Source organism: Cryptomeria japonica, chromosome 2 (assembly GCF_030272615.1).
Source record: "Cryptomeria japonica chromosome 2, Sugi_1.0, whole genome shotgun sequence".
NCBI lineage: Eukaryota > Viridiplantae > Streptophyta > Pinopsida > Cupressales > Cupressaceae > Cryptomeria > Cryptomeria japonica.
In genome coordinates, this window is record NC_081406.1 from 195,481,238 (window position 1) to 195,504,945 (window position 23,708).

At 36.4% G+C, this 23,708-nt stretch overlaps 1 protein-coding gene across 14 annotated transcripts in view; it reads left to right on the forward strand.

The window, feature by feature from the left end:
• Nucleotides 1–23,708, forward strand: part of LOC131072807 (protein ANTI-SILENCING 1) — a 71,717-nt gene that overhangs the window by 19,759 nt on the left and 28,250 nt on the right. For 13 of the 14 annotated variants that reach the window (XR_009112765.2, XR_009112766.2, XM_058009072.2 and 10 more), the window contains exon 6: nucleotides 11,098–11,190. The exons of the other annotated variant lie outside the window; for it this stretch is intronic. Coding sequence is in view for 11 of the 13 variants with exons in the window: in XM_058009072.2 (XP_057865055.2) it covers nucleotides 11,098–11,190 (93 nt within the window). In the remaining 2 variants the exon portion in view is untranslated. The remainder of the gene's footprint in view (nucleotides 1–11,097; nucleotides 11,191–23,708) is intronic. 14 annotated transcript variants of the gene reach the window in all.

Below are 23,708 nucleotides of genomic sequence, written 5' to 3' on the forward strand. Positions count from 1 at the left end.
ATTTGCATTAACATTTAATATCTTGCCTCCTTAGTCATACCATGAATTAACAACATAAGACAAATCTTGAAACATGTAACTAAAACTAGCCTATACTATAAATCAGAAGCTAATACTTACTGCAAATTTTTTGAAAGACTTATCAACACAAACTATCCAATATAGAGATGTCATATTTCTCCATTTCAACATTTGGAGGAGCTGTCTTCTAGTTGTCAAAGGAACGATTATGTAATTCATTTCAAAAGACATTAATCGACTTTAGCATAGATGACATTGGGTCTATAGCATTATCAAACCCATTAATCTTTACACCTGTGATTAATCATTATCCATTGGAGACCTCTAAAACATCTCTATGATGTAAAATGACCTAATCCTTCATTACGAATTTATATCTTTATAATATTATCCAACACACACATGCTCCATTATCTAACACTATAGCATTCATGAGTCTTAAATCGATCTCTAGATGACTAGCTATACCTTATCCTTTCACTATGACATTTATTGAAAAGGCTTTGCCTTCTCCTATTGATACTCCAACTACTCTGAAGTCAAGGTTAGCAACAACACTTCAAGACTCCTGTAATTCACAATCTTGCACTCCCATGTTCAGATTTTGTTTGAAATCTTTCAGAATGGAACCTCTTGAACTTTGATTGCCATTATTGTTTAAATAGTCAAGGTCGAAAATCACATTTATCACTTTTAGACAGTTTGGAGACAAGCAATTGAGCAACAAGAGAGCACCATTTCCTTACCAAAGGCTTTGTTCCCCAGGTTGAGATTAGTGTTAAAATAATATTAATATCTTCTATAATGGTCATCTTCTATTTTTAGCAGTCATCTTAGTTGTCAACTTATTTAGCTATTTAGCGTTTTAGTCGACTTATTTAGCTATTTAGCATTTTAGTCGACTTATTTAGCTTTTTATTATTTAGCCTTTTAAGCTATATTTAGCTTTTTAAGCTTTTTAGCTTATTTGATTTCACTTTATCGACTAGTTCTATTTATAGAACATCGTCTTGAAACCTCTATATATACATGTGTATATTGTTCAATGTAATTATCTGATTATTGAATCATTCACTCAATTTATTTTTCATGGTATCAGAGCATGGAAATTAAAAATTTTGAAAGTTTTTGTTATAAAATTTTTTCGAAGTTTTTATTGAAGAGATTTTTTTAAAACGTTTTTTTTTTAAAGAGCAGGTTCTTTTTCTCTTCTTGGGCAGATTTTGTTTTTTGTAGGTTGAAAATTTTCCTAGGGTTTCTGCAATTTTCAACTAGGGTTTTGACCCTTCAGTTCAAGTCAAAATTTTATTCTGGTTGCAGATTCTTGGTGGGTTTTTCGAGACCTTAATTGCGTCGTCGTTAGATTTTTCTGGGTGCATCGTTTACTATGCCTCAATTTTTTGAGTTGTCGGATCTGCATTCTGATTTCAGATTCTTGGTGTGTTTTTCGAGAGCTTTCCTGGGTTGGTCTCAGATTTTTCTGGGTGCCTCATTCTTTGTGCCTCAAATTTTGTGCCAGTAAATTTGCCTTGGAATTTAAAAACAGTCCACGATTTCTACTAATTCTATGGACGTCGAGAATTTTGGTGTCTTCTAGGCATTGTTTATGCTGTACATCCGATCCTTGGGTTTCTGCCCCTATTTTTTGTGTTTTTTTTGAAAAAAAAACGTCTATATTTTTCTGTTTTGTAAAAAAAAATCAGATGTATTTTATTATTTTCTGCAAATTATTATTTTTTCTGATTATTTTCAGGAAAAATTTCAGGTTTTAAGTTTGCAGAAAATTTTAATTTCAGGGTTTTTTCCAAACCTCAAAATTCGCGCTTTGGGATTCATGTCTCGAATTCCACTCTAGGGTTTCAGATTTTTTTTGCAACTGCTTCTATTCTGATTTTTGAATCAGATTCTTCTGTCTCATACTTTCACTAGGTTGACCTCGTTCAACCTCCATTTTTTGTGATGGCATCTTTGACCAACATCTTGTTGGAACACAGTCAAAAGTTCAATAGCTGCCACAACACCTGGAAACAATGCATGTTCACGATATCCGAATATCGTTACCTTTATCAGATTGATTTAGGCCAGACCTTGTCTTACGGGTCCCAAGGTTTTCACGGTTTTTTCCTGAAAAATTGTGTCGGTTTTCTGATTTTTTCCACAAAAAATCAATGGCAGGGTTTCACTTTTTTTTTTCCTCAAAAATTGTTTGCAGGGTTTATAATTTTTTCCTTAAAAATTCTCATCTGTAATCTGCATAGTTTGCGTGGGATTTCATTATTTGGGGGTTTTACTGTTTTTTTCTACAAAAACGATGATTTGTAACCTCAGATTTCTAGAGTTTTCACGATTTTTTCTTGAAAAATTGTTTGCAGGTTTTTACGATTTTTTCCTCAAAAATCATCTGTAATACACGAAGTTCGCATGGGATTTGTATTTTGCAAAGTTCTCTTGTTTTGATCGATTTCTCCTCAAAAATCGAGCTTTGTTGCAGTCAGTTTGGGTCGCACCTGCCAGGGCGAACATCTGCAACCGTGGTATCTTGCAGTCAGTTTTGGAGTTGGTACTCTTTTGCAAAAGGGTTTGCTGATTTTTTCCTCAAAATCATGGTTTTAGGCTTTAGTAATTTGTGTGTGCCAGATCTCTAATTCGCATGTGAAGGCTACATTAGCTTGGATGGCTTTTGGTACTCTTGGTCATTTACATTCTGCAGATCCTAGGAGGGTCTCCATAGTAGCAGATGGTCTTTGCATTTGTGATCATAACACCTGCATTATCTTTTGTAGGGTATTGAGTACGATGACCATTAGGGAGGGTGTTAAAATAATATTAATTTCTTCTATAATGGTCTTCTTCTATTTTTAACAGTCATCTTAGTTGTCGACTTATTTAGCTATTTAGCTTTTTAGTCGACTTATTTAGCTTGTAAGTTAGCTTTTTATTATTTAGCCTTTTAAGCTATATTTAGCTTTTTAAGCTTTTTAGCTTATTTGATTTCATTTTAACGACTAGTTCTATTTATAGAACATCGTCTTGTAACCTCTATATATACGTGTGCATATCGTTCAATGTAATTATCCGATTATTGGATCATTCATTCAATTTATTTTTGAATTAGAACAATTGATGAAGGCTTGATCTACCATTCCTTGGTTGGTGGAGATCAAATTTTTCTAATTTTGTCTACTTTGACTTGAATGTTTTTGGGAGCTAGCTGCTGAGTGTTTTGGGGATCAGAAGGAGGATTATCTTTTTGTTTCAGTGCCCTACTTGAGGTATTCTTGGGGAACAGAGGAATCCAAGGCATTGATTACTTGGATTTCCTCAAATTTGGAGGATTATATATCGTTCAATGTAATTATCCGATTATTGGATCATTCATTCAATTTATTTTTGAATTAGAACCATTGATGAAGGCTTGATCTACCATTCCTTGGTTGGTGGAGATCAAATTTTTCTAATTTTGTCTACTTTGACTTGAATGTTTTTGGGAGCTAGCTGCTGAGTGTTTTGGGGATCAGAAGGAGGATTATCTTTTTGTTTCAGTGCCCTACTTGAGGTATTCTTGGGGAACAGAGGAATCCAAGGCATTGATTACTTGGATTTCCTCAAATTTGGAGGATTATCTTGCTTCATGAGAGAATGTACGGGGTACACTTTCCTTGTGCATTTTAAATCATAGCTGGATCAACAAGGTTTGCAAGTTTATGATTTCAAACATATTTATTTTGTTTTTGTAAGAATCTGGCCCCGTGCCTTGAGTAATGAAGCTAATTATGTGATTGCAAATCAGATCTTGTGTTCCATCTATTTCTCTGTGTTGTTGTCCATGTGATTGTTATTGTGCTAGACTTTGATTAGGTTCTCAACCATTGACCTGCATCAGCATGATGATTGAATACTTCAAGCTCTTGCATACTTGTGAGTTGTGGAAGTTCCAATGAGTTTTGTAATCATGGTTTAGTCGGCCATTATGATGCATAAATTTGTAAACCTTTCAGCTTATAAGGGCACCAATTGGAATAGTTAAATAAGTTGGAATCTAGAGCATACTGTATTGACATTGTAATGAAGACTTAGACTTTATGTAGTTGAGATAAAGGTTTGGTGGAATGGACGTTATAGGTGTATGCTTCCCTTGAAAGTAACCATTTCTCTCAATTTATGCTGTTAAGTTCCCCAAAAGTCTTGAAGGCTTCAAAAGGTCGTTGAAGCACTTAGCAAACAATTACTTTTGAAGTTCTGCTCCAAGTTTTAGGTATTTAGTTTTTTCTGAAGGTCAAGTGTAAGTGCTAAAGACATTATATAATATTTTCTTGTTACCAAGGATTGGTTGTTGGCATACATTTCCTTATTTAGTGTAGTTTTGAGTGGGTGGTTATCCTTGTGGGCCTTATGATTGCTCCTAATATCAAACCATTCATTGTTCATTCTCATTTACTGGAATTTTAAAAGTCATCTTGAACACATGAACTTGGTATTCCACGCTTTGCACCCACACAAATGTATGTTTGCTACATAGAGAAGGCATCATTTTGGTCAAATGTTATGGTCAAGCATGGTTTAAAACTTGATTTAGAGAAGATATGCCATTCTTAACTAGTTCTCGATACCTTACATAGTTTTCAATTTTCTAACCACCTAGTGCTGACTTACATCGTCTAGGAATTATTTTTAAGCTTGTCATGCATTGTATGAATTCTTAAGTCATTAACATTGCTTAGCTTTCCATGCATTGCTTGGCCTATTAGTTTAGCTTCTTATACCTTATTATATGTTCCTCAGTTTTGTGTGGCAATGTCATAACAATATAAATACTCGCTACGATAGAAGTTTTTATGAATTAATTTTCTCATGTATATTTAACACATCTATTTTTCTCATTCCATATATGTATATACATTTTCAAATATCTATACAGAGTTTTCAAAAGTTAACTCTACAGTCTTTACACTTTACACTATTCTGGGTCTATCCTTATTTTGTAATCTCACTCATTTAATGCGATTTTAGAAAAACTTTGGTATCATTATTAAATTTAACTCTTTTTAAATCCCTTTGTATTATTTTGTGGTATTTTCTTCATTCTTCTTAATTTCAGGAATCCTTGACAATCCCCTTTCTTATTTTGTCTTATAGGGCCTCTTGTTTTCTTTCCTCTATTTAGTAAGCTAATTTACTACTCTATTTCTTTCTTCATCCTAATGATGGATCATGTAGGGTGATGAGAAATGTTGATGTTCAGTTTTTTACACTGTTAAATCCAGAAACATACATCATCAATAATATGGATAATGGAAATATTATGTCTCTAATCTTCTAGTTGAAATAAGATGCAAGTTTGCAAGGTCTATGCTGGCTGAAATATAATTCTTCAATCGCACTAAAGAAAAAATGTGTAATATTCTACCATATCATCTTGAGTCATTTGTGTCCATCTCCTTAATAATATGTTGTATTTTTTTGCTCATGACCGTTATTTGTGGTCAGCACTCACTACTGGGTAAGTCTCATAAACCCTTTTTGACTGTTCTAGATAGGGACTCGTGCTTTCTTAACATCGTTTAGAAGATGGTTTGGTCCACATTATTTTTTTATATTGATGCCTAGATGAAACTTGTCAATTAAACTGTAGTACATTTTGCATGTAGGGTGACAACTCGCTTTTCATTCATCACAATTAGAACAAAGCTCAGTGAGCTCTTAATTGTAGCCTTCATGAGATTTGTCTATAGAGCTAGCCCTTTGCATGAGTTGATTTATATTAAGTAGGTTGGCAATGACAGACATCATTTCAAGACTGAAAAATACCAGCTTTGTAGTCTCTTTACTTGGCTAGTTCAATTGGCTTGATGTTAAGTTATATTCCTGAGATTTAGTAATCCATCTATCATTGCTTCATGTGTTTCTCTATTTTTTACTATCAAATCACATATTTATTCTGCATTTAGAAATTATCAACGAGATATGTGGAAGCCTTTGTAGATAATTAGTGGTTGGAAATTGTATGAAACTTTACCAAAGGATAAACCCAAAGAAGTGTCTTTACTAGGGTTAGAAGATTTTTGATGGTTCATCAATTATTTGGATTGGATTGTAGCAAAGATCACAATCAAACCACTTATGAATAAGGAAGTAAGACATACTTTTGTTTACATTTGGGGCAGAAGACTCACAAATGAAGGACGCAATTAGGATATTAGGAGCAACAAGGCAATGCTTATTCATGGTATACAACTTGAAATGAATAGGGGATCGATATGGTGGGTGTCTTATTAAAATTTTAAGAGGGGGTTGCGTTCATCTGAACAAAATATATATAATATATATTTATATATATCATATAAAATATATAAATATACACCCATTAATGGGTGTACTAGGATTAATCTGAACCAGCAAGGGGTGAATAGCTCAATGTGGATTCCACCAGAATCAATATGGATTAAGATTAACTTCGATGGAGCAGCGAAGGTAATTTGAGCCCCTCAGGTGCAGGGTGTGTAGCTAAGGATTCTCAGGGTAGAGTGATTGCCAGAGGCAAACAACGTTTACCACAAGGGACGAATAATGAAGCAGAAGTGCACGCAGCTTCATTGCCCATTCAATTGCAAAAAGAAATGGAGTGTCGAAGCTACACCTGGAAGGTGACTCCCAAATTATCATCCATGCCTTAGTGTGAAGGGGATCACAATATTGGAAAATAGACAGGGAAATAAAAGACATAAGGGAAAAACTTGCATCTTTCCAGGATTTCAAAGTCGCACATGTAAGGCGGGAAATCAATGCAGATGCAGATCGGTGTGCGAACGAGGCCTTGGTACTCCAAGTTGGAGACGTAGTATTTGAGGTGGAATAACTACTAGCCTTAATTGTTTTCAAATTTCGGGCCGACAAAAGATAGGAAGGAGTTAATAACTCAAACCCTAGATGAGATCCATCGACAGTAAGGTGGAAGGGTGGCAGAGATTGTAATCTCTTCGACCTTTAAGGAATATCAAACCAAGTCTGCCTTGGGCAGGGTGACGATGAGAGTAGGATAGTCATGCGGTCATGGACAACTGAAGTACCACGAGCATTTATGATGACATGCCCGCCACACACATACCACCTTGGAATGCAATGTGTCATTTACGACAAAGAGGTGCGTGCGGCTTCATTGTTAAGATTAAAGTTGCCGAAACATATTGACAGAGACCTAGATAGAGACGATGGTGGTGGTGGAAGATCGAATAGCGAAGTGCTTAGCCTATGTAGCGATGGAGCCTAATTTCTCTTTGAGGGCGGCGAGGCCAATGGTGGTCTTTTGGGGCCAAATCTCTGACGAAAGATTGTCCAATGTCTTTCGTTTTGATGATTAGGGCTTCTTGACCCACATCAAGACGGTGCTTGGGGAGGAATACGTTAAGGCTCAATTCAAATACAAGTCGAATGTTGATATCTTCTCCATGTTTACGGTATGGTGTTTTGAGCTGGTTGGTGTACAAAAGGTGAGATGGATAGTCACAAATACTATGAAGGAAGAGTGGCGTGGAGGCTTGGAGAGCTTTTTGAACATGTCGAGGGATGGCAATGGATTTGTTTGCTGGAATGGAGCTTGGCTCCATTTGAATGAATTTTGGCCTCCACTTCGACCATATCTTCTATGGAGTGCAGATAGCAACAAAGAGGTTCGAAGGGCAGCATCACAAAATGGTTTACATGGTGTTGAAGAATACCTCCGAGCATGGGAGAGACAAGAGATACGCAGGGAGTTGACAAAATGGGGTTCAAAGGAATGCAAATCAATAATTGAAGAATCAGGGTCGGGGTCCTCTAAGAGGAAGAAAGGTCATCCGAGGGGATCCAGGAAGAAGCCAGTGCAACGCACCTTGTGGATTGGATTTCCACCTGAAGATCATGACGACGTGGACAACTCGGTAGATTAGAAGGGTGTCGACAATGACACGGAAGTTAGAGGCAAAGAACTCGTAATTGTAGGTGGTTCTTAGGGTTCTGCAGTCTGTCTCTTTTGAGTTTTGAATGTAAACACTTAGTAGGTATTTACAGCCTTGGTAGTTGTTGGTGCAGGTTTATTGCTATGGTGTTAAAACTTGTTTTGTTGGTCTATTTGGAGATACTTTTGTTTAAATCTAATATTTACGACTTGCTTAATAATAAATACCAATATAAATTATCAATTATCAAAAAAAAATATAAATATAAATATAATTAAATATATTATTCATTTTTTCTCTTGCAATGTTATATTTTGCTCTTGCAACTCTTCACTCTACTCTCTCCATAGGTGATGCATGTCTCAACTCGTTAAAGCATTCTCATGGCGTTGGAGGGTTTGGTGTCAATCTTTTGGTTGCGTGGCGTCTACATCACACTGTGGTGGCAAGCATACTTTTATGGAGGCCTCGTGTTCTAGTGCTAGGGCTTGTGATGGTTCTTAGTTGTATCATGCTCGATGTCATAACCCTCACCTGCGACAACAAAACGGGCGAGCCCTATGCTATGGTTGTAAGGGGTCTGTTTAGGGATGCATGGATGTGCTACCATCATTATCTTCTTTTCTAGGCAAAACCCTATGTTGAGAGTGGTGACTTTGCCTTGCTTACTTATGTTGTTCTTATAAGTTGTTACACCATTCTCCCAAAGATTAGTTTGGCCAATGATAGGGAGGAGTTTTTACAAAATCATGCCGTAATTTGTAGATTTACAAAGTTGTGGCCGAAGCTAAGCGACTTGCCTGCTTGCATTTTGGAAAATTGGAAGGAATTTATGAAGGAAGAAATACGCGTACCTTGTTGTGCCAGGGTGTTTTTTATCCTTGAAGTGTAGTCTCCTTCAATTTTAGTCTCTTGCAGATAAGGATTGGGTGTTAGAAAACAGCCCTTGGGTTCTCTAGGGAGACTTCTTGTGCATGCAACCTTGGTACCCTGCTTTTGATATGCAAATCAAGACTTTCTCCTCCATGTTTTTTGGGCACGGTTACACTATATTCCCTTATAGGTGTGGGAATTAGATTGTTTGTGGGCCATTGGCAATGACATAGGGAAGTACCATTGTAGCTCTCAAGAAACAATTAACTATTAGAGTTCCACATGTTAACATATATGTGTGGAAATGGATCTATCCAAAGGGATCTCTGTAGAGATTTCATTGAAGGTGGGTGATCCTTGTTGGAAGTAGCAAGTAGATTATGAAAAAATTGCTTCTCAATTGATCACTTTACATCCTAGTGTCAAAAGTTGACTATCCACGAGTGTGGTAATATGGAAGCAAGTGGTAAGTCCACTTGGTGGATTAGGGTTAAGCCTGAACACTACGTTATTCCTTTCATTAATGTGGTTGCTCACTTGGACAAAACATCCGCCACTTTGTTCCCCTCACGCATTGTGTGCGAAATTTTGAAAGGCATTGAGTTTTCCTCTAATTAATTTAATAAGCTTATTTAACTTCCATACCTGCATTTCACCTTTGATAATTGCATTGGTAATTATTTGCTATTCACCTTTAAAGTGAATTTTGGAAACTGATAGTTTGCTCACCATGTTTACGGTGAGCAAAGCAGCTTTTACTTCTTCTTCATTATTAGTCCCGTCTTCAAGCCTTTGAGCACTCCATGCTAGAATGTTCCCGGAGCAATCCCGAGCAATGCATATGACCCCTGATGGTCTTCAGTTACATTTGGGGGCCCCGTCAAAATTTATTTTGATCCAACCCTCTTCAGGTTTAATCCAATCAGTCGTTTTCTCATTACGGCAAGATGGATGAACCCATTAAGGCCCTTTAACAGGCATTACAATTTTTTTTATAAATATTTAAACTTTTGAAATATAATAGACTAATGTATTAAATATTTAATCCATCTACAGAAAATTAAAATGTTATAATACGTATAAAGTATAAATATTTTTAACAATATGTTACTGATCGAGAGTGATGTTCCCCCGACTATTCGAGATAGGATTGGGAAAGACTATTTTTTCCCTCAAGAGAATCTTTTATTTCCTCCGCTGAACTGATTTGGTTCAATTAATAGAGGAGAACCTAAGCCTGAAAATTTTGATGTAGAATATGGCACCACTCAATAACAGGGTTAGATACCTACTAGAGAATTGGATGCCTCTGCCTAGCAAAATTCCTTCACCCAGCGATAAATCTACATTCACGACCTAATGCCTCCACTCAGCAATATTTCTTCATCCAGCAATTGATAAATCTACATTCACGACTGAATGCCACACAGAATATATCTTTACAAATATACAGCTACAATTTTTTTGTTTTGGATTGCTGCAATAGTCATTTAGGGTTTTCAACTTTCTTTTCAAAGAGCCGGAAAATCATGTTGAATCTCTAAATCAAACCCTGAGTGAACCAATGGTTGATTACATTCATGTTTGATCCTGTTACAACTTGTACTTGGAAATAAACAGTTTTCAGGCCAATTCAGTATTTTAGCCCACCATTGGTTGCTGGATTGGGTTGAGTGTGATTATCTAATAGCTTAAGCCTACCAATATCCTAATGCTGTAATATGCTGTTAATTTGTCTTGATATATTTGTGTTTTCATTACTGTTTTGTATATGGGTTTTTGTTTTTATATTTTATGCTTTCTAGAATCACTAATTTAGAGCTTCTGCTGCACAGAGAATTGAACAATAAATATTGGATTATATACTTATGTATGACTTTAATTAACCACACTTGCTAACATCATGGTCTTTCCTTTTACCGCCAATGCAAATCACTTTTTAAGAGGATTATGTAATCTATGTGCAAGATCTCAAATTATTATTGCCTGGTATGTGACAAAGTAGTAGTGAGAGAATAGATTTTGTATCGATCATTGTCAACTGACAGTCAATGTCATCTTGTTATGCATGAAGGCTTTCTACAGATCATCTGCCAATTTGCATGCCATTGAAAACATATCAAGCACCACTATAATTTCAATTGCATCTTATGTTACAATGCAATTAACAATACTGTATCAAGAATTTATTTACATTTAATGTTTGTAGAAAGTTATCAGTCATTTTCTTTGTCAGCAATAATCTGAATAGTGAGTTTTGTATATCCAGCCCTGGGATGAGCGCCTTAAGAAAGGTTATGAGCAGAGAGCAGTGATCCGAGTACAAAACTTTGATCCATCATACACATCGGCAGAAATAGATGTAAGTATTTTCTAACAATATATTGTATGTGGGGTTGTTTAGGTTATTCAGAATTTCTGGTTAACCACTGTGTGTTGTCTGGTTGTTGGATGGAATTAGCAGCTTGTTGGGACTGAGAAAAGTCATTTCTTGATTGATAAAAATATTCATGTTGACCACATAACATTACATTGAATGTTCAACTTCAATAATTGACACAGATGGATTCTAAGCTGACCATTGCAAATTGAAACATACCAATGATCCTTTATATGGAATCCACAACTGCATCAAATCGTTTTTGAAATGGCAGACAAATATATCAAATGCTATTTTTGAAACACTGGTTCATCTTCATTAAAAACAAGGAGGGTTCTGTTGTTACAGATTGGGGACACAAACTGGGGTCTCATTCCCCAAGCATGCAGCAACCACACTGTTACAACAGCTGTATCATTGGGAGCTTGGCTAAGTGATTCTTGTGTGGGATTGAATCTCAATCCTTCATGGAAATTGCTTGGTCATACCGCCCATTCACACATGCTGGGTTAAGGATGGTTTTTGAAGTAAAATACTTGCTTTTTTTTTAAAAAAAAAATCTGGCATTAATGCTGCCACAGACAATCTCAGAAAGTGAAATATTTTGTTTTGTCCTATTAATAATTAGCTTTGATATCATGCTCATAAACTGGACACCCATTATCTTTATCAAATATATTGGAACATTTGTAAGGAGAGAAGATGAATTACAAACAAAATTACAATATGCCTGGGTAGCAATGAGAAAATATTGTCATGAAATGGGTTCCACTGTCAACTCTCTAGATCCAAGATATAACTCATGAGTTTTTATGCAATGCTAACTTTGTCACATATCTTTATGATATTTTAAGAAGTCACATTGCTTATAAATAAAAAATGCTTAGACGAGTAGAAACTTATAAATAATGCTTGTAGTTAGCTTCTAGAGAGAGGATTGATAGGAATAAGGAAAAACCTGGTCTTTTTGAGAAGAAGGGTTCATTGTGGTGATGGCTATATGATATTACAGCTTGTAAATAGGCTAATGTATTTGAGCTATCGACACCTGATGGAGCTATGTTGGCAATGTTAGTGTATGGAATTTAACTGAAGTTATTCATGTAAGTATTTTTTCTTATTTTTACATAATTTTTTCCTATTCAATTTCCTTTCCGTGTGCATTTATATTCCTCCTTGCGCCCAGTAACCATGTTTCGTTTTGTCTTTTTCTTCACTTTATACATAGCTCACATTCTTTTTTTTACTGCTTCCTATATTTGCTTGTAGTACATGATGTTTGTTTTGTATAAATCTACTTTTTCCTAGAATACAAAGTCCCCTAGTCAAAATTTTGCAAAAATCCTTGAATCCAGAAAAAGAACTTAACTGCTAGCAAATGATATGCCAAAACCTAGTCATATGTTGATCTTGTCATATTGGCTTGTTTAGCTGGCTTTTGCTAATCCTTGAAATTGTTGTGCAAAGATTATAAATTCAAATATTGTGGGTGTGTCTATTTCTGTGTTGGCTGGTAGGGCAAGGTTGTCATTCTAATCCTTGAGTGGATTAGAATGAGCAATCTTGTGTGGATGCTAGATAAATTAAATTTTCCACCATTTGTCTCTTGAATGACTCATCCATTGATCACTAATTCTAGATTGATTACTAATCACCTGTTGGTAGGATTACAATTAAAGAAAGTTTCACTATACCCAAAAAAGAAATACCTGAAACTTTTAGAATCTTGTTGACTATTTTTGTTATTATTGAACAAAACATGCGCAATTGAGCCAATCATAAGTCACAACACTTGCTGAAGGTTGAGCCAATCATTCTCATGAGAGATGGGCTATTGTGAACCACTACTCAGGAAACATGGGTCAATGAGTTTGACTAGAAAACTACATAGTTGAACCCTGATAGTAATATCACAATACAAAAATGTGTTACCTTGGGTTTGAGCCAGGATCAAGATTCTTTAAGTGTGATATCTTGTGAGGATTTAAAGAACTTTTTAGGATATGTATTGTTCTGTTCATTACTTCTTTTGAATATTTATACAAGACTGTCATTGTGCACCATGCCTGGAGCCATCTTCATGAAAATTCTATTTCTCCTCTTGGTTACCCCATTTTGTTGAGAGGTCTATGTTCCTATCATTTGTCTTTGAATGTTTTCTTGCCGTAGACCTGAAGCTACTTGGAAGTGAACTCAGCCTCATTATTAGAACTAATGCTTTGAACTTATTAAAAGTTCCAAAGCAATCTGTCTTTTTTTGAAAGCATACCCATATTTTTCTTGAAAGTCCAACTAGCAGTGAAAGGTACCTCACATCAAAGATTGATAATGTTTTTAAGTGATGGTTTATATAAATATTAATGAATGAGATCCAAAGCTCTCTTTCCACACCTTGCACCTTCAATAGGAAACAACTTCAGTTTTTGTTTGGTAACTAAACCTGCCACACTTGTTGAACTGTAGACCATATCAATTTTGCTCAATTTGACTAACTACTGAAAATTGAGATGTCCATATCTTATGCTACAAAATGCTACTTTTGTTGTTCACAATCAAGGCACACAAATTAACTGTGACAAGATTGATTGGCCTGTACAAACCAACTTGCCCAATGTGTAGGGAAATTATTTTATCCTGCTTCAATTGGTGTTAATTCATTTTTTCCACAAGATTTCACAACAATATCTTATTTTTATTTTAGTTGATTGAGAGACAATAGATATTTGTTCATATTGGAACAAACATAACATGTCTGACTGGGAATGCTTTGGATCATTGAGAACAATCTGAACATCCCCTATCCCTTCTACTACATGTGTTCTACGATCACCATGTACAATACTAGATTCAACAATAAATTTGATTTACTACTCTCAATGGTCAGTGAAATGTTGAGATGTGCAGCAGAATCAGAGTATCAATAACAGGTCGCATTATCGTTATCTTGTCAAGATGCCATAAAGGTATGCTCTTCCTCGGAGCAATGGTCTGCCTCATCTGCCACATTAGCTTAAGTTGGCAGATTCTTTTGAGTTAGACATGTTTTCAACATGTTTTGAAGTGCCTCATAACAATAAAATCATTTTGCATTGTGTTTGGTTGTGAATCAGAAGTTGAAGTTTTCTTCGCTTGTACCGTGCAACAAATGCTGTGGTCCTTTAGATTGGCCAGACCACGACTCATACATTTGAATTTGTTTCTGCTCTTGTAGCAACACAATTAAATTGACTAGTTCTTAATGGTCAAAATAAGCATATTGTCTTATTTATTGGTTTATTGACAACAGAGAGTGATTCGTTTTATTTTTTTCACCAAGTCGTAGTCAACTTTGTGGAAAACAATAGGTTCAAATACAAGACTAATTTTTAAAAAGTTTAATATTTGTTTTTTAGACTCTTTCCCATTTGAATTTGTTTCAGCTCTTGTAGCAACACAATTTAATTCAAAAGTTCTGAATTATCAAAACGAGTATAATGTCTTCATTTATTGGTTTATTGACAATAGAAACTGATTCATTTTAGGTTTTTCACTGAGCCTCACTCAACTTTGTGGAAAACAATAGATTCAAATACAAGACTAATTTTAGAAAAAGTTTAATATGTCTTTTTTAGACTCTTCCAAAGATAAACTGTGGAAGTTATATTCTGAACTTCTGGGACAATTCATCAGAGAAACAATATCAATAACAAGACTTCTTATAGATCATTGTCATTATCAAAGTGTGCAAGATCTGAATTATTTTGGTTAATGCTCAACAATGGTGAGTACTTTGCGACTATAGACATTAAATTTTTGCCTTGTCAATTTGGCCATGGAGCAAAACAAGCTTTTGTTTATGGGCCCTGACAAAGCAACCTAAAGTTTACAAGAAAATTTCAGTCAAAAAAAAAATGAATAATGCAAGATTTTTCACAAAATAATATAATCACCCCTTGAAAGCAGTCTCATCTTCTTCAATCGGCCTTTGACAACATACAATTAGCCCCCCTTAGGAGCAAATTACAACTGGTCTTCTCTCACCATCAATCTGTGTGGTACTGTTTGTCCATACCACAATTTGTCTCCTTGGACATCTGGTTTAAGAGCAGATTTATTTTGCTTTTAACAGCAATCTCATTTTTGGACAACATTTTGATGGAGATTGGATAGACTTCCTTTGACAACTATTCTCATCTCTCTTCAATTTCTTCTGCATCATTGTGCTATCTCGAAGAGCTTTCTCGCTCTAGATCAACACACCCTTTCTAGGGCTTCCTTACTTTGATAGCAATTTTTATAAGAATGGATTAATGGAGTTTGAGAGAATTGGATGGCATACACTTCAACGAGTCTGGCTTCTATTATTACAAGGTAGTTGTAACTTAATTGATATTTACTTGTTGGACGTGGTGTTAACCACATTATTAGAATTATAATGTAAATGCTTGTGTACAATGTGTAATCTAACTATAGCAGCAAATTTCTAGAGAAAAATGAGTAATCTCCAATTATTGTGAGTAATTTAATCATAAGCAATAAAATCCTGTGTGCAAAGTGTACTTCAATCTGAAGTGGATTGTTAGTTTGTTTTGTAGATTTGGAGATACTTCCCTATGCACGACAACATCATGAAAAAATTGTGATTTTATTAGAAATTGAAAAATATCTGTTTTTTCCTTCATTTTTATAAATTTTCAGCATTTTTTTTCCCTATTAAATTTTTTTTATCTGGACAAAGGTTTTCGCTAGTATGATTCTAATATTATATAAAACATTACAGCTTGAAGATGCCCTTTAGATGAAGACATTGTTGATATTCGTTGAGTGTGCATAGGGTTGAGTAGTTGGCTTGTGGCTACCTTAACTCTTGATTAAGTTATGTGATTATTATCATATTCTTATATAGCTATTTAGGTTGTTTCAGGTGTTATGCATATGTATATAAGTTGGCCTGGGTGGCAACTAGGGCATAAATAATCCATATATAGGAGCTAGTGGTTAGTTCATGATCATCATATAATCGTGTTTTCATTGGAGATTTTGGGATGTTTGCCCCCTCAAAGTGGTCTGTTATTATCAGTTATTATTGAATAATTGCATTATATTTCATATTATATTCTTATCTTGTGCAATTTATTTCATTACAAGTGGTATCAAGCATGATCTTGGCTCTGGAAAGGTGAGGCCTTTTTATTTTATTTTATTTCAGAGGTTATTATGGGAAGTGTATTTTATGATTTGGGCGAATTTTTCTGGGTTTTTAAAAGGTTTTTGAAGATCATACTGAAGTTACTGATGTACATATTTGAATGAATTGGTGCAGAATTGAAGTTGAAATCAATGAATTTTTTTTCTGATTTGTAGTGAGTTTATCAGAATCATTTTTCTACTACTATAGGCCAAATTTTAGGTCATTTGGAGCAGAATTCAAGGAGTTATTGCAAAATTTGGGTTTTCATGAATTTTTTTTTTCTAAGGCTTCAAATCAGTGAATTGTTTGGAATTTTCGTTATTGAAAAAAATTATATTAATTTGATTCGTTTCGTGTGATTTATTGCAAAATCATTTTTCTCCATCATGTCAAGGTTGCAACAAGGGTCAAAATAAATTGTCAAAGTTGGAAAATTTCTAGGAAATGATGATTTGGTTTATTGAGGAGATTGGTTCCATAGATAATGAATCTACAAGGGGAAAATGATGATTTGGTTTATTGAGGAGATTGGTTCCATAGATAATGAATTTATAAGGGGAAAATGGGAAGAAACCAAAAAAAGAAGGATGAAATCAAGTTGGATGTGGTGGAGCAAACGAAAGGGTTTGTGGGAGATATGTTTGGCATTCATAACAGATTGGCTCATATAAGTGCTTATATCTAGAATCAAATAAGCTAGAAGTCGATGTTTCAATCAACCAAGTGGGATCATTTAGGTCACCTAATCTAAATGTAAATGTTAACAATCAAATGGGAACTAGGAACTGGTTAGCAAAGATGTGCATGCACAAGTTCGTGGCAAGGATTCATTAACTTGGATGAATCAAATGGAGATTTTTTTTAATATGCATCAAACTTCAAGGAGGCAAAAAGTGATAGTGGCTTCGTTATGTCTAAAATGAGAGCAATTCATGAAGAAATAGATTGTCACTATCACATGGATGCCCATTACAAAAGAGTTGCAATCATAGCATGGTAATAGTGTAGAAAACAATTGCTTTAGCCAATTAGATAAATTACAATAAACAACATTAACACTACATCACATTTAGGATAGAAAGGCGTTTTTGCTCAATCACTTCCTTAGCCTACTTGATTAACACCACATCAAATTTATGAAAAGAGAACAAATATAATTGAGAGCTCCCATGAATGGATAATAATTTATTCTATACTGAGAGGCCAAGTGAGGAAGAAGAGGAGGAACCAATATTACATCTTGACAATGTGTTAGAGGAGGAATCGAGAAATACTCATCCAACCAAACCTTGTCATGCACTTGTTGGTGTTAGTGCCTCACAAACTATTAGGCTAGTGGGTTTCTGGAAGAAATAGAGTAACAAAATTGATCGACTTGGGAAGCACTTAATCTTTGATGTTTGATATTTCAATGGGTGTAGTAGTTGTAATACTGGGAGTACAATGGCTCACTACTTTAGGAACAATTGATATAAACCTAGGAGCTATTCATGAGATTTCACTTAGAAGGGAAGACAATTAAACTCAGTTGCTTTGAAAGTACCCACAAAAGTTAAGCTCTCATAAGGTGAAAAAAATACTGAAGAAGACAGTAGATGGATCTATGGCCCAATTATATCTATTAGTAGTCTATCAATCAAATGCTTCCACCCATCCACATCTACATGCAATTATAAGTCATTGTTGAGGTGTTTTGGAGATATGCCTAAAGGATTCCCTCTTAAGAGGGATCATGATCATGCAATTCAACTCATGCTAGGGACCCAACCACCTAACAATAGGCCTTACCAGTAACCTTTACAAAAAAGTGAGAAGGATGAAAGTTGGCGCATGTGCCCTAACCATAGATGTTATTTGACTTTTGCCCAAGAGAAGATAAATTTATGAAATAACCCTTAAGAATCAAGAGGGAGATACAAATAAAGGATTTATGATCCTTTGGTTAAAAGTGAAACTAATAAAGAATTTTTATAAAAACTCTTATAAAAAATTGGAGGAATAATTATTTATTTAATATAATTAAAAAGAAACCTTTTTGAAAGGATGTGGTGGTTTGGAAACCACCCCTTAAAAGGTTATATAAAGCATTCATGTGAAACTTGTGAGGGGCAAGAAGATCACTTAAGGAAGAAGAAGAAGGTGACTTGGTGGGCTATGGGCTTGGAGAAGGGGGCACACAATGTGTGTCCAACTTAGGGCACAACGTACACTTGGGATTGTCTTGGCCAGGGGGGTTTTGCATGTTGAGTAATTACTCTGGAGCATGTTGCGTTGATGCTTGGGAAGCATCTGTGGACCAAGATCACTAATATTTTCCTAGAGTGAGACTGACCATTCAAATCGCCGAAGATTTAGGTAAGTATTGGAAATATATGAATTTGCTGATAATATGATACATTTTTATGGTTGTGTTATTCAATTTACCTTGTTAGATATTTCCTTCAAAGTTCTTATAATTTATCTATAGCATACATTTGCTATTTATATCTATTTTTGGATAACATTATATATTGCAAATCATGTTAGCTCTATTATTAACCATTGTATTAATTTTGATGAAAATTCTTAGGAGAAAAGTGACATTAAAATAGAGAGCTTGACGTGCACACCATCAAAGATAAATCTCCTATTATAGTCATTGACAATGTTTTAAATGCTTTGTTGTATAAAGAGAGTTTACATCGATGCAAGAATTCCACTTTGAAACACAAGAATTCTTGAAGAACTTCATTATTCTCTAGTTGGGGGCCATTTAGGAGTTTTGAAGATTTATGATTGGATCAAGCAAGATTTCTTTTGGGAAGTGCTTAAGGTGACGGTCAAAAATTTGTTAGAGAATGCTTGGTTCGTCAAAGAAATAAAGGGAAGGCAATTAATACACTGGTCTTTTGCAACCACTAGTTATACCTAGCTAGTGTTGGGAAGAGGTGTTCATGAATTTCATCAGAGGCCTTCCAAGATCTAAGGGTAAGAGTGTCATCTTGGCAGTAGGTAATTGCCTTACCAAACATGCAAAAGCATTTATGGAGAATATACAAAAATTATGTGGGCACCTAGGGCAATTGTCAATGATTGTGGTCCCAATTTTTTTTTGATCCGTAATATATAGATTTTATTAATATTCAGAAATATAAAAGAGTTTAACAAAAAGTTTCCAGAAGGCCTGAATTAGACAAGCGATCAACCCCCATACCCATAATACCTGCAACCCTGCCAACCCCCATAACAACCTTCAACTAGTTGGCACTTAAACAAATTGCCAACTTAACAACTATCCATGAATACATACAACGGCAAACCAAAATGGTGACCCCTTTTTGACCACCAAACCTACACAGTCTACAGTCCCGAGCACAAAAGCCATAATACATTAACGCATTTACATGTCTACAGTCCCGAGCACAGAAGCCATAATACATTAACGCATTTACATTTAAAACCAAAGTAACCATTACAAAACCCCATAAAAATAAAAAAAACAAGACAAGGCAGAAAAAACAAAGCACCTAAAGCCCGTGCACCTCCAAAAACTAGGGCATTCAGTATGGTTCTCCACTCGAACCGTCACTAGTAAGGTGCCATCCATCACCTCCCGCTGCCTTTGAATTTTATATTCTGTCCAGACACAGACCTTGGTCCCTTTGCAAATCTCGCATTCGTCTTCTTGCTGTGGTCTTGTTTCTTCTTTGCTTCTCGCACCATTTCTCTTTCAATTTTCATTGAGCGAACAAACTCCATCAAATCTTCCCATGCTTCTTGAGCCTCATTGGTTCTTTTCACATGATCCGCACCATCCCTCCACAATAGAAATGGCCGATATTCAACATTCACTCGGTCCGACATCACACCCTCCCTAAATGGTCTCCTCAATCCTTGCCCAGGAATCACCCTTCCCATTAGAGCAGTGTTCCACGGGGACGCGTCCCCCCCCCCTTTTTGGCCACGTCTCCCCGTAAGAAACATCTCGGGGACAGGGGGACGGGGACGCAACATCCCCTGCTGTCCCGCCACCGCCACCCAAGCACCGCCGAGATGTCTCCGCATCTCCGTGTCTCCCAGGGAGACCTGGAGACATCTCCCAAGGAGACGTCTTCGCGTCTCTCAAGGGACGGGGAGACGCCCAGACGTCTCCTGTCGCCCCCACGTAGATGCAATGTTTAAAATTAAAATTTAAAAAAAAAGTGACTTCTTAAGTTTTTTGAGGGTTAAGGGGTAACTCTAATTGGATGTGGGCTGCCCGTTGACCCCGCAAGGGGCGATGCCCCTTGACCCCAACTTGGGGGCACTACCCCCAAACCCCAGTTGAAAAATATAGGGGGAAACCGCGCCGATAGAAGTAGGGACAATCTAACCTCCGAGTCTGATTAGGCTCCATATAACAACACAACTTAGAAATCTTGGTATTTAGATTTAGTATTTCAAATTTCCTAGTCTCATTTGAAATGTAATTCTTATACTGTAATACTGTCATACATCTTTTCAAAACTAGTTTTTCAAGTACTATATGTATATGTATAACTATATCAGCACCACCACCCCGCCACCCCCCCCCCGCCGCCGTCCCCAAACTTAGGCCCTTGGTCCCCCCGTCCCGTCCCCGCGTCCCCCCGTCCCCAACGCCCGTGGAACACTACATTAGAGAGACCAATCCACAAAGTGAGTGGGTAGGAACACAAGCTTTCATCATCCATTCAATCTCTACTTTAGTCCCAAACGACAAATCCCAGGCCAACAACATCGACACAATATCCATGTTGGTTTTGTATTGAAATTCAGAAACTAGATACTCCCGACCAAGAAGATGCTTAATGATTTCAAGAAATGCCTCATCACAAAGGAAAATGCCACCCGACCGCTTGTCAAAGATGACACCAAGGAAAGACAGTTGTTGCTTGGTGGAATGGAGAGTGAAATTGGCCTCCATTTCCACCCAAAGCAGAAGAAACAATTAACTCCATCCAGAGCAGAGGAAAACAATTAACACCCTGTTGTGACGTTTTCACACATCGCCCCATTGCAAATGGGGACCCTTGCTCTTTTTTGCTTTTTAGGGTTTGTTCTTTAGGTTTTTTAGGGTTTTGTTAGTTAGCCTTTGCATTTTGAGTGTCGCCCAGGTGATCACATGGATAAGCAAGTCCGGCTTGAGTGATGTCCTAATCCTGAAATTTGGTTAAGTCTGGAATGTCCCGATCCTGAATTTGACTAAGTCTGGAAACTGAAAAACCTCAAAAAACTAGATTTTGCAATATAACTCCTGGAGGTCTGAAACCACTCTCAAACATCCTGAAAGTATATATGGAATATAACTTAAAGTATAAATGTCACTTATACTTAAATGTTATATTCCATTAAAATTGTCCTGATTGAGAGTTCGAAAAGTCAAATTTCGCTCCTGTCCTTCTCCAAGGGTCCAGAGCGAAAAGCGCTCCTGTCCCTCTCAGGAGGACCAAGGCGAAGCGCTCCTGTCCCTCACCAAGGGACCAGGGCGATAATACTTATTTGAGCCATTCCTGACCGTGTTTGGACGAATTGAGACATCAAAGGCATGGTGAAGGACGAAATGAGCATGATAGAGCATCCAGACTTGATCAAAAACAATGAAATGATGAAGTTTTTGCCTAGAAGGTCAAATTCGCTCCTGTCCCTCACTGAAGGACCAGAGCGATTTTCTTTATATGCATAATTTTAGACCTTTTTTGGACATTAACTTTTATTCATAGCATGAAGTAAGATGATATCTTCCTTAGCCAAGACATTTTTTGATAAAAATTGTAACGATTTGGCCTAGAGAGCAAAATTCGCTCCTGTCCCTCACTGAAGGACCGGAGCTTGAATTCCAATTTCGCATTATCCTTGCAAGATTTAAGTGGTTTCGCGATTTGAGGAGGTCAAAGGGGATACATTTCATCAGTTGAATATAACTTGAAGTGCCTTCGTGAAAGAAAAATGGACCAAAATGAAAAATCGCTCCTGTCCCTCAGTCAGGGACCAGGGTGAAGTTCAGTGATAGCTCCCGTCCCTCTCCCAGGGACCAGAGCGAAATTCCTCATGAGGCATGTTTTGGGCAAAAAGCAAGCAAGTTTAAAGTTTGAGGCAAGCAAGGACGATGTAACGGATCCGTTGAAGACAAAATTGAAGATTGAAGGACACCAAATGAGACCTATATTGGCCTGGGCGCTCCTGTCCCTCACTGAAGGACCAGAGCGATTTTTGTCTTAGATGAATTTCTTGCCAAGCTTGAATGATTTCCAAGCCAAAGGTGAAAGAAAGGAGGGTGAAACTAGACCGTTGAAGATAAATTTGGAAGTTGGCAAGGTGTAGTTGAGCTTGAAAGTACAAATTCGCTCCTGTCCCTCAGGCAGGGACCAGAGCGAAATCTTCATGAAAGCTTAGATTTTGAATGTTGATCACGTTTCAAGTGTCCAAAGGGGACCAAGGGACTTCATTTTACACGATGAAAGCAATGGCAAGTTGATGAAAGCAAGCATGAGCCCAGGACATTGAAGTTCGCTCCTGTCCCTCAGTCAGGGACCAGGGCGATATCCACCATATTTGCCAATTCATTCAAAATTCATGCCAAGTCAAGATTGTACATGGTTGCACAGGGTCTAAGGCGTCTTAAGATGATGATATGCAAAGGTTTCAAACGTCAAAAGACTATCAATTTGAACAAGGAAGCTATATCGCTCCTGTCCCTCATCAAGGGACCAGGGCGATTTTCATTAAATCATTCGTTTTCCTTCAAGATCACGTCAAAGTCAAGGTTCGCAAGATCAAGGATATCATTTGCAAGGTGATGAACAAGGAGTAAAGCTTGAGAGATAGCAAATGTTGGCCAGAGCATGAAGTTCGCTCCTGTCCCTCACCAAGGGACCAGGGCGATATCCACCTTAGAGGGCATTCATCCACCAAATCAAGACGATCAAGCTCGAGTTTTTTGGCAAACATGCCAGTCTCAACGTGAGGATGGAGGTTTTGAACATAAAAGGCAAGAGAATCAAGACTAAACATCAAATTCGCTCCTGTCCCTTAGTCAGGGACCAGAGCGATAGGTTTGTGTCCTTACCTCTTCCAAATTTGGCGCTAAAACATTCTTTAGATTTTATTAAATGCTAGGAAAAAATCGATAAATTTGAAATCCAATTAAAGTTAGCATTTAACATTAGCGCATGGGTCTTTATTAATTAATTTTTGCCTTTTAAAAATCGAGTTTATTTAAAATTATAGGCATTAAATTAATTAATTATAAATAAAATGGGGCGCTTGATTTAAAATTTGCTTCATTTTACAAAGGTCGGCCTTTAAGTTTATTTTAAATTTGCCTTATTCA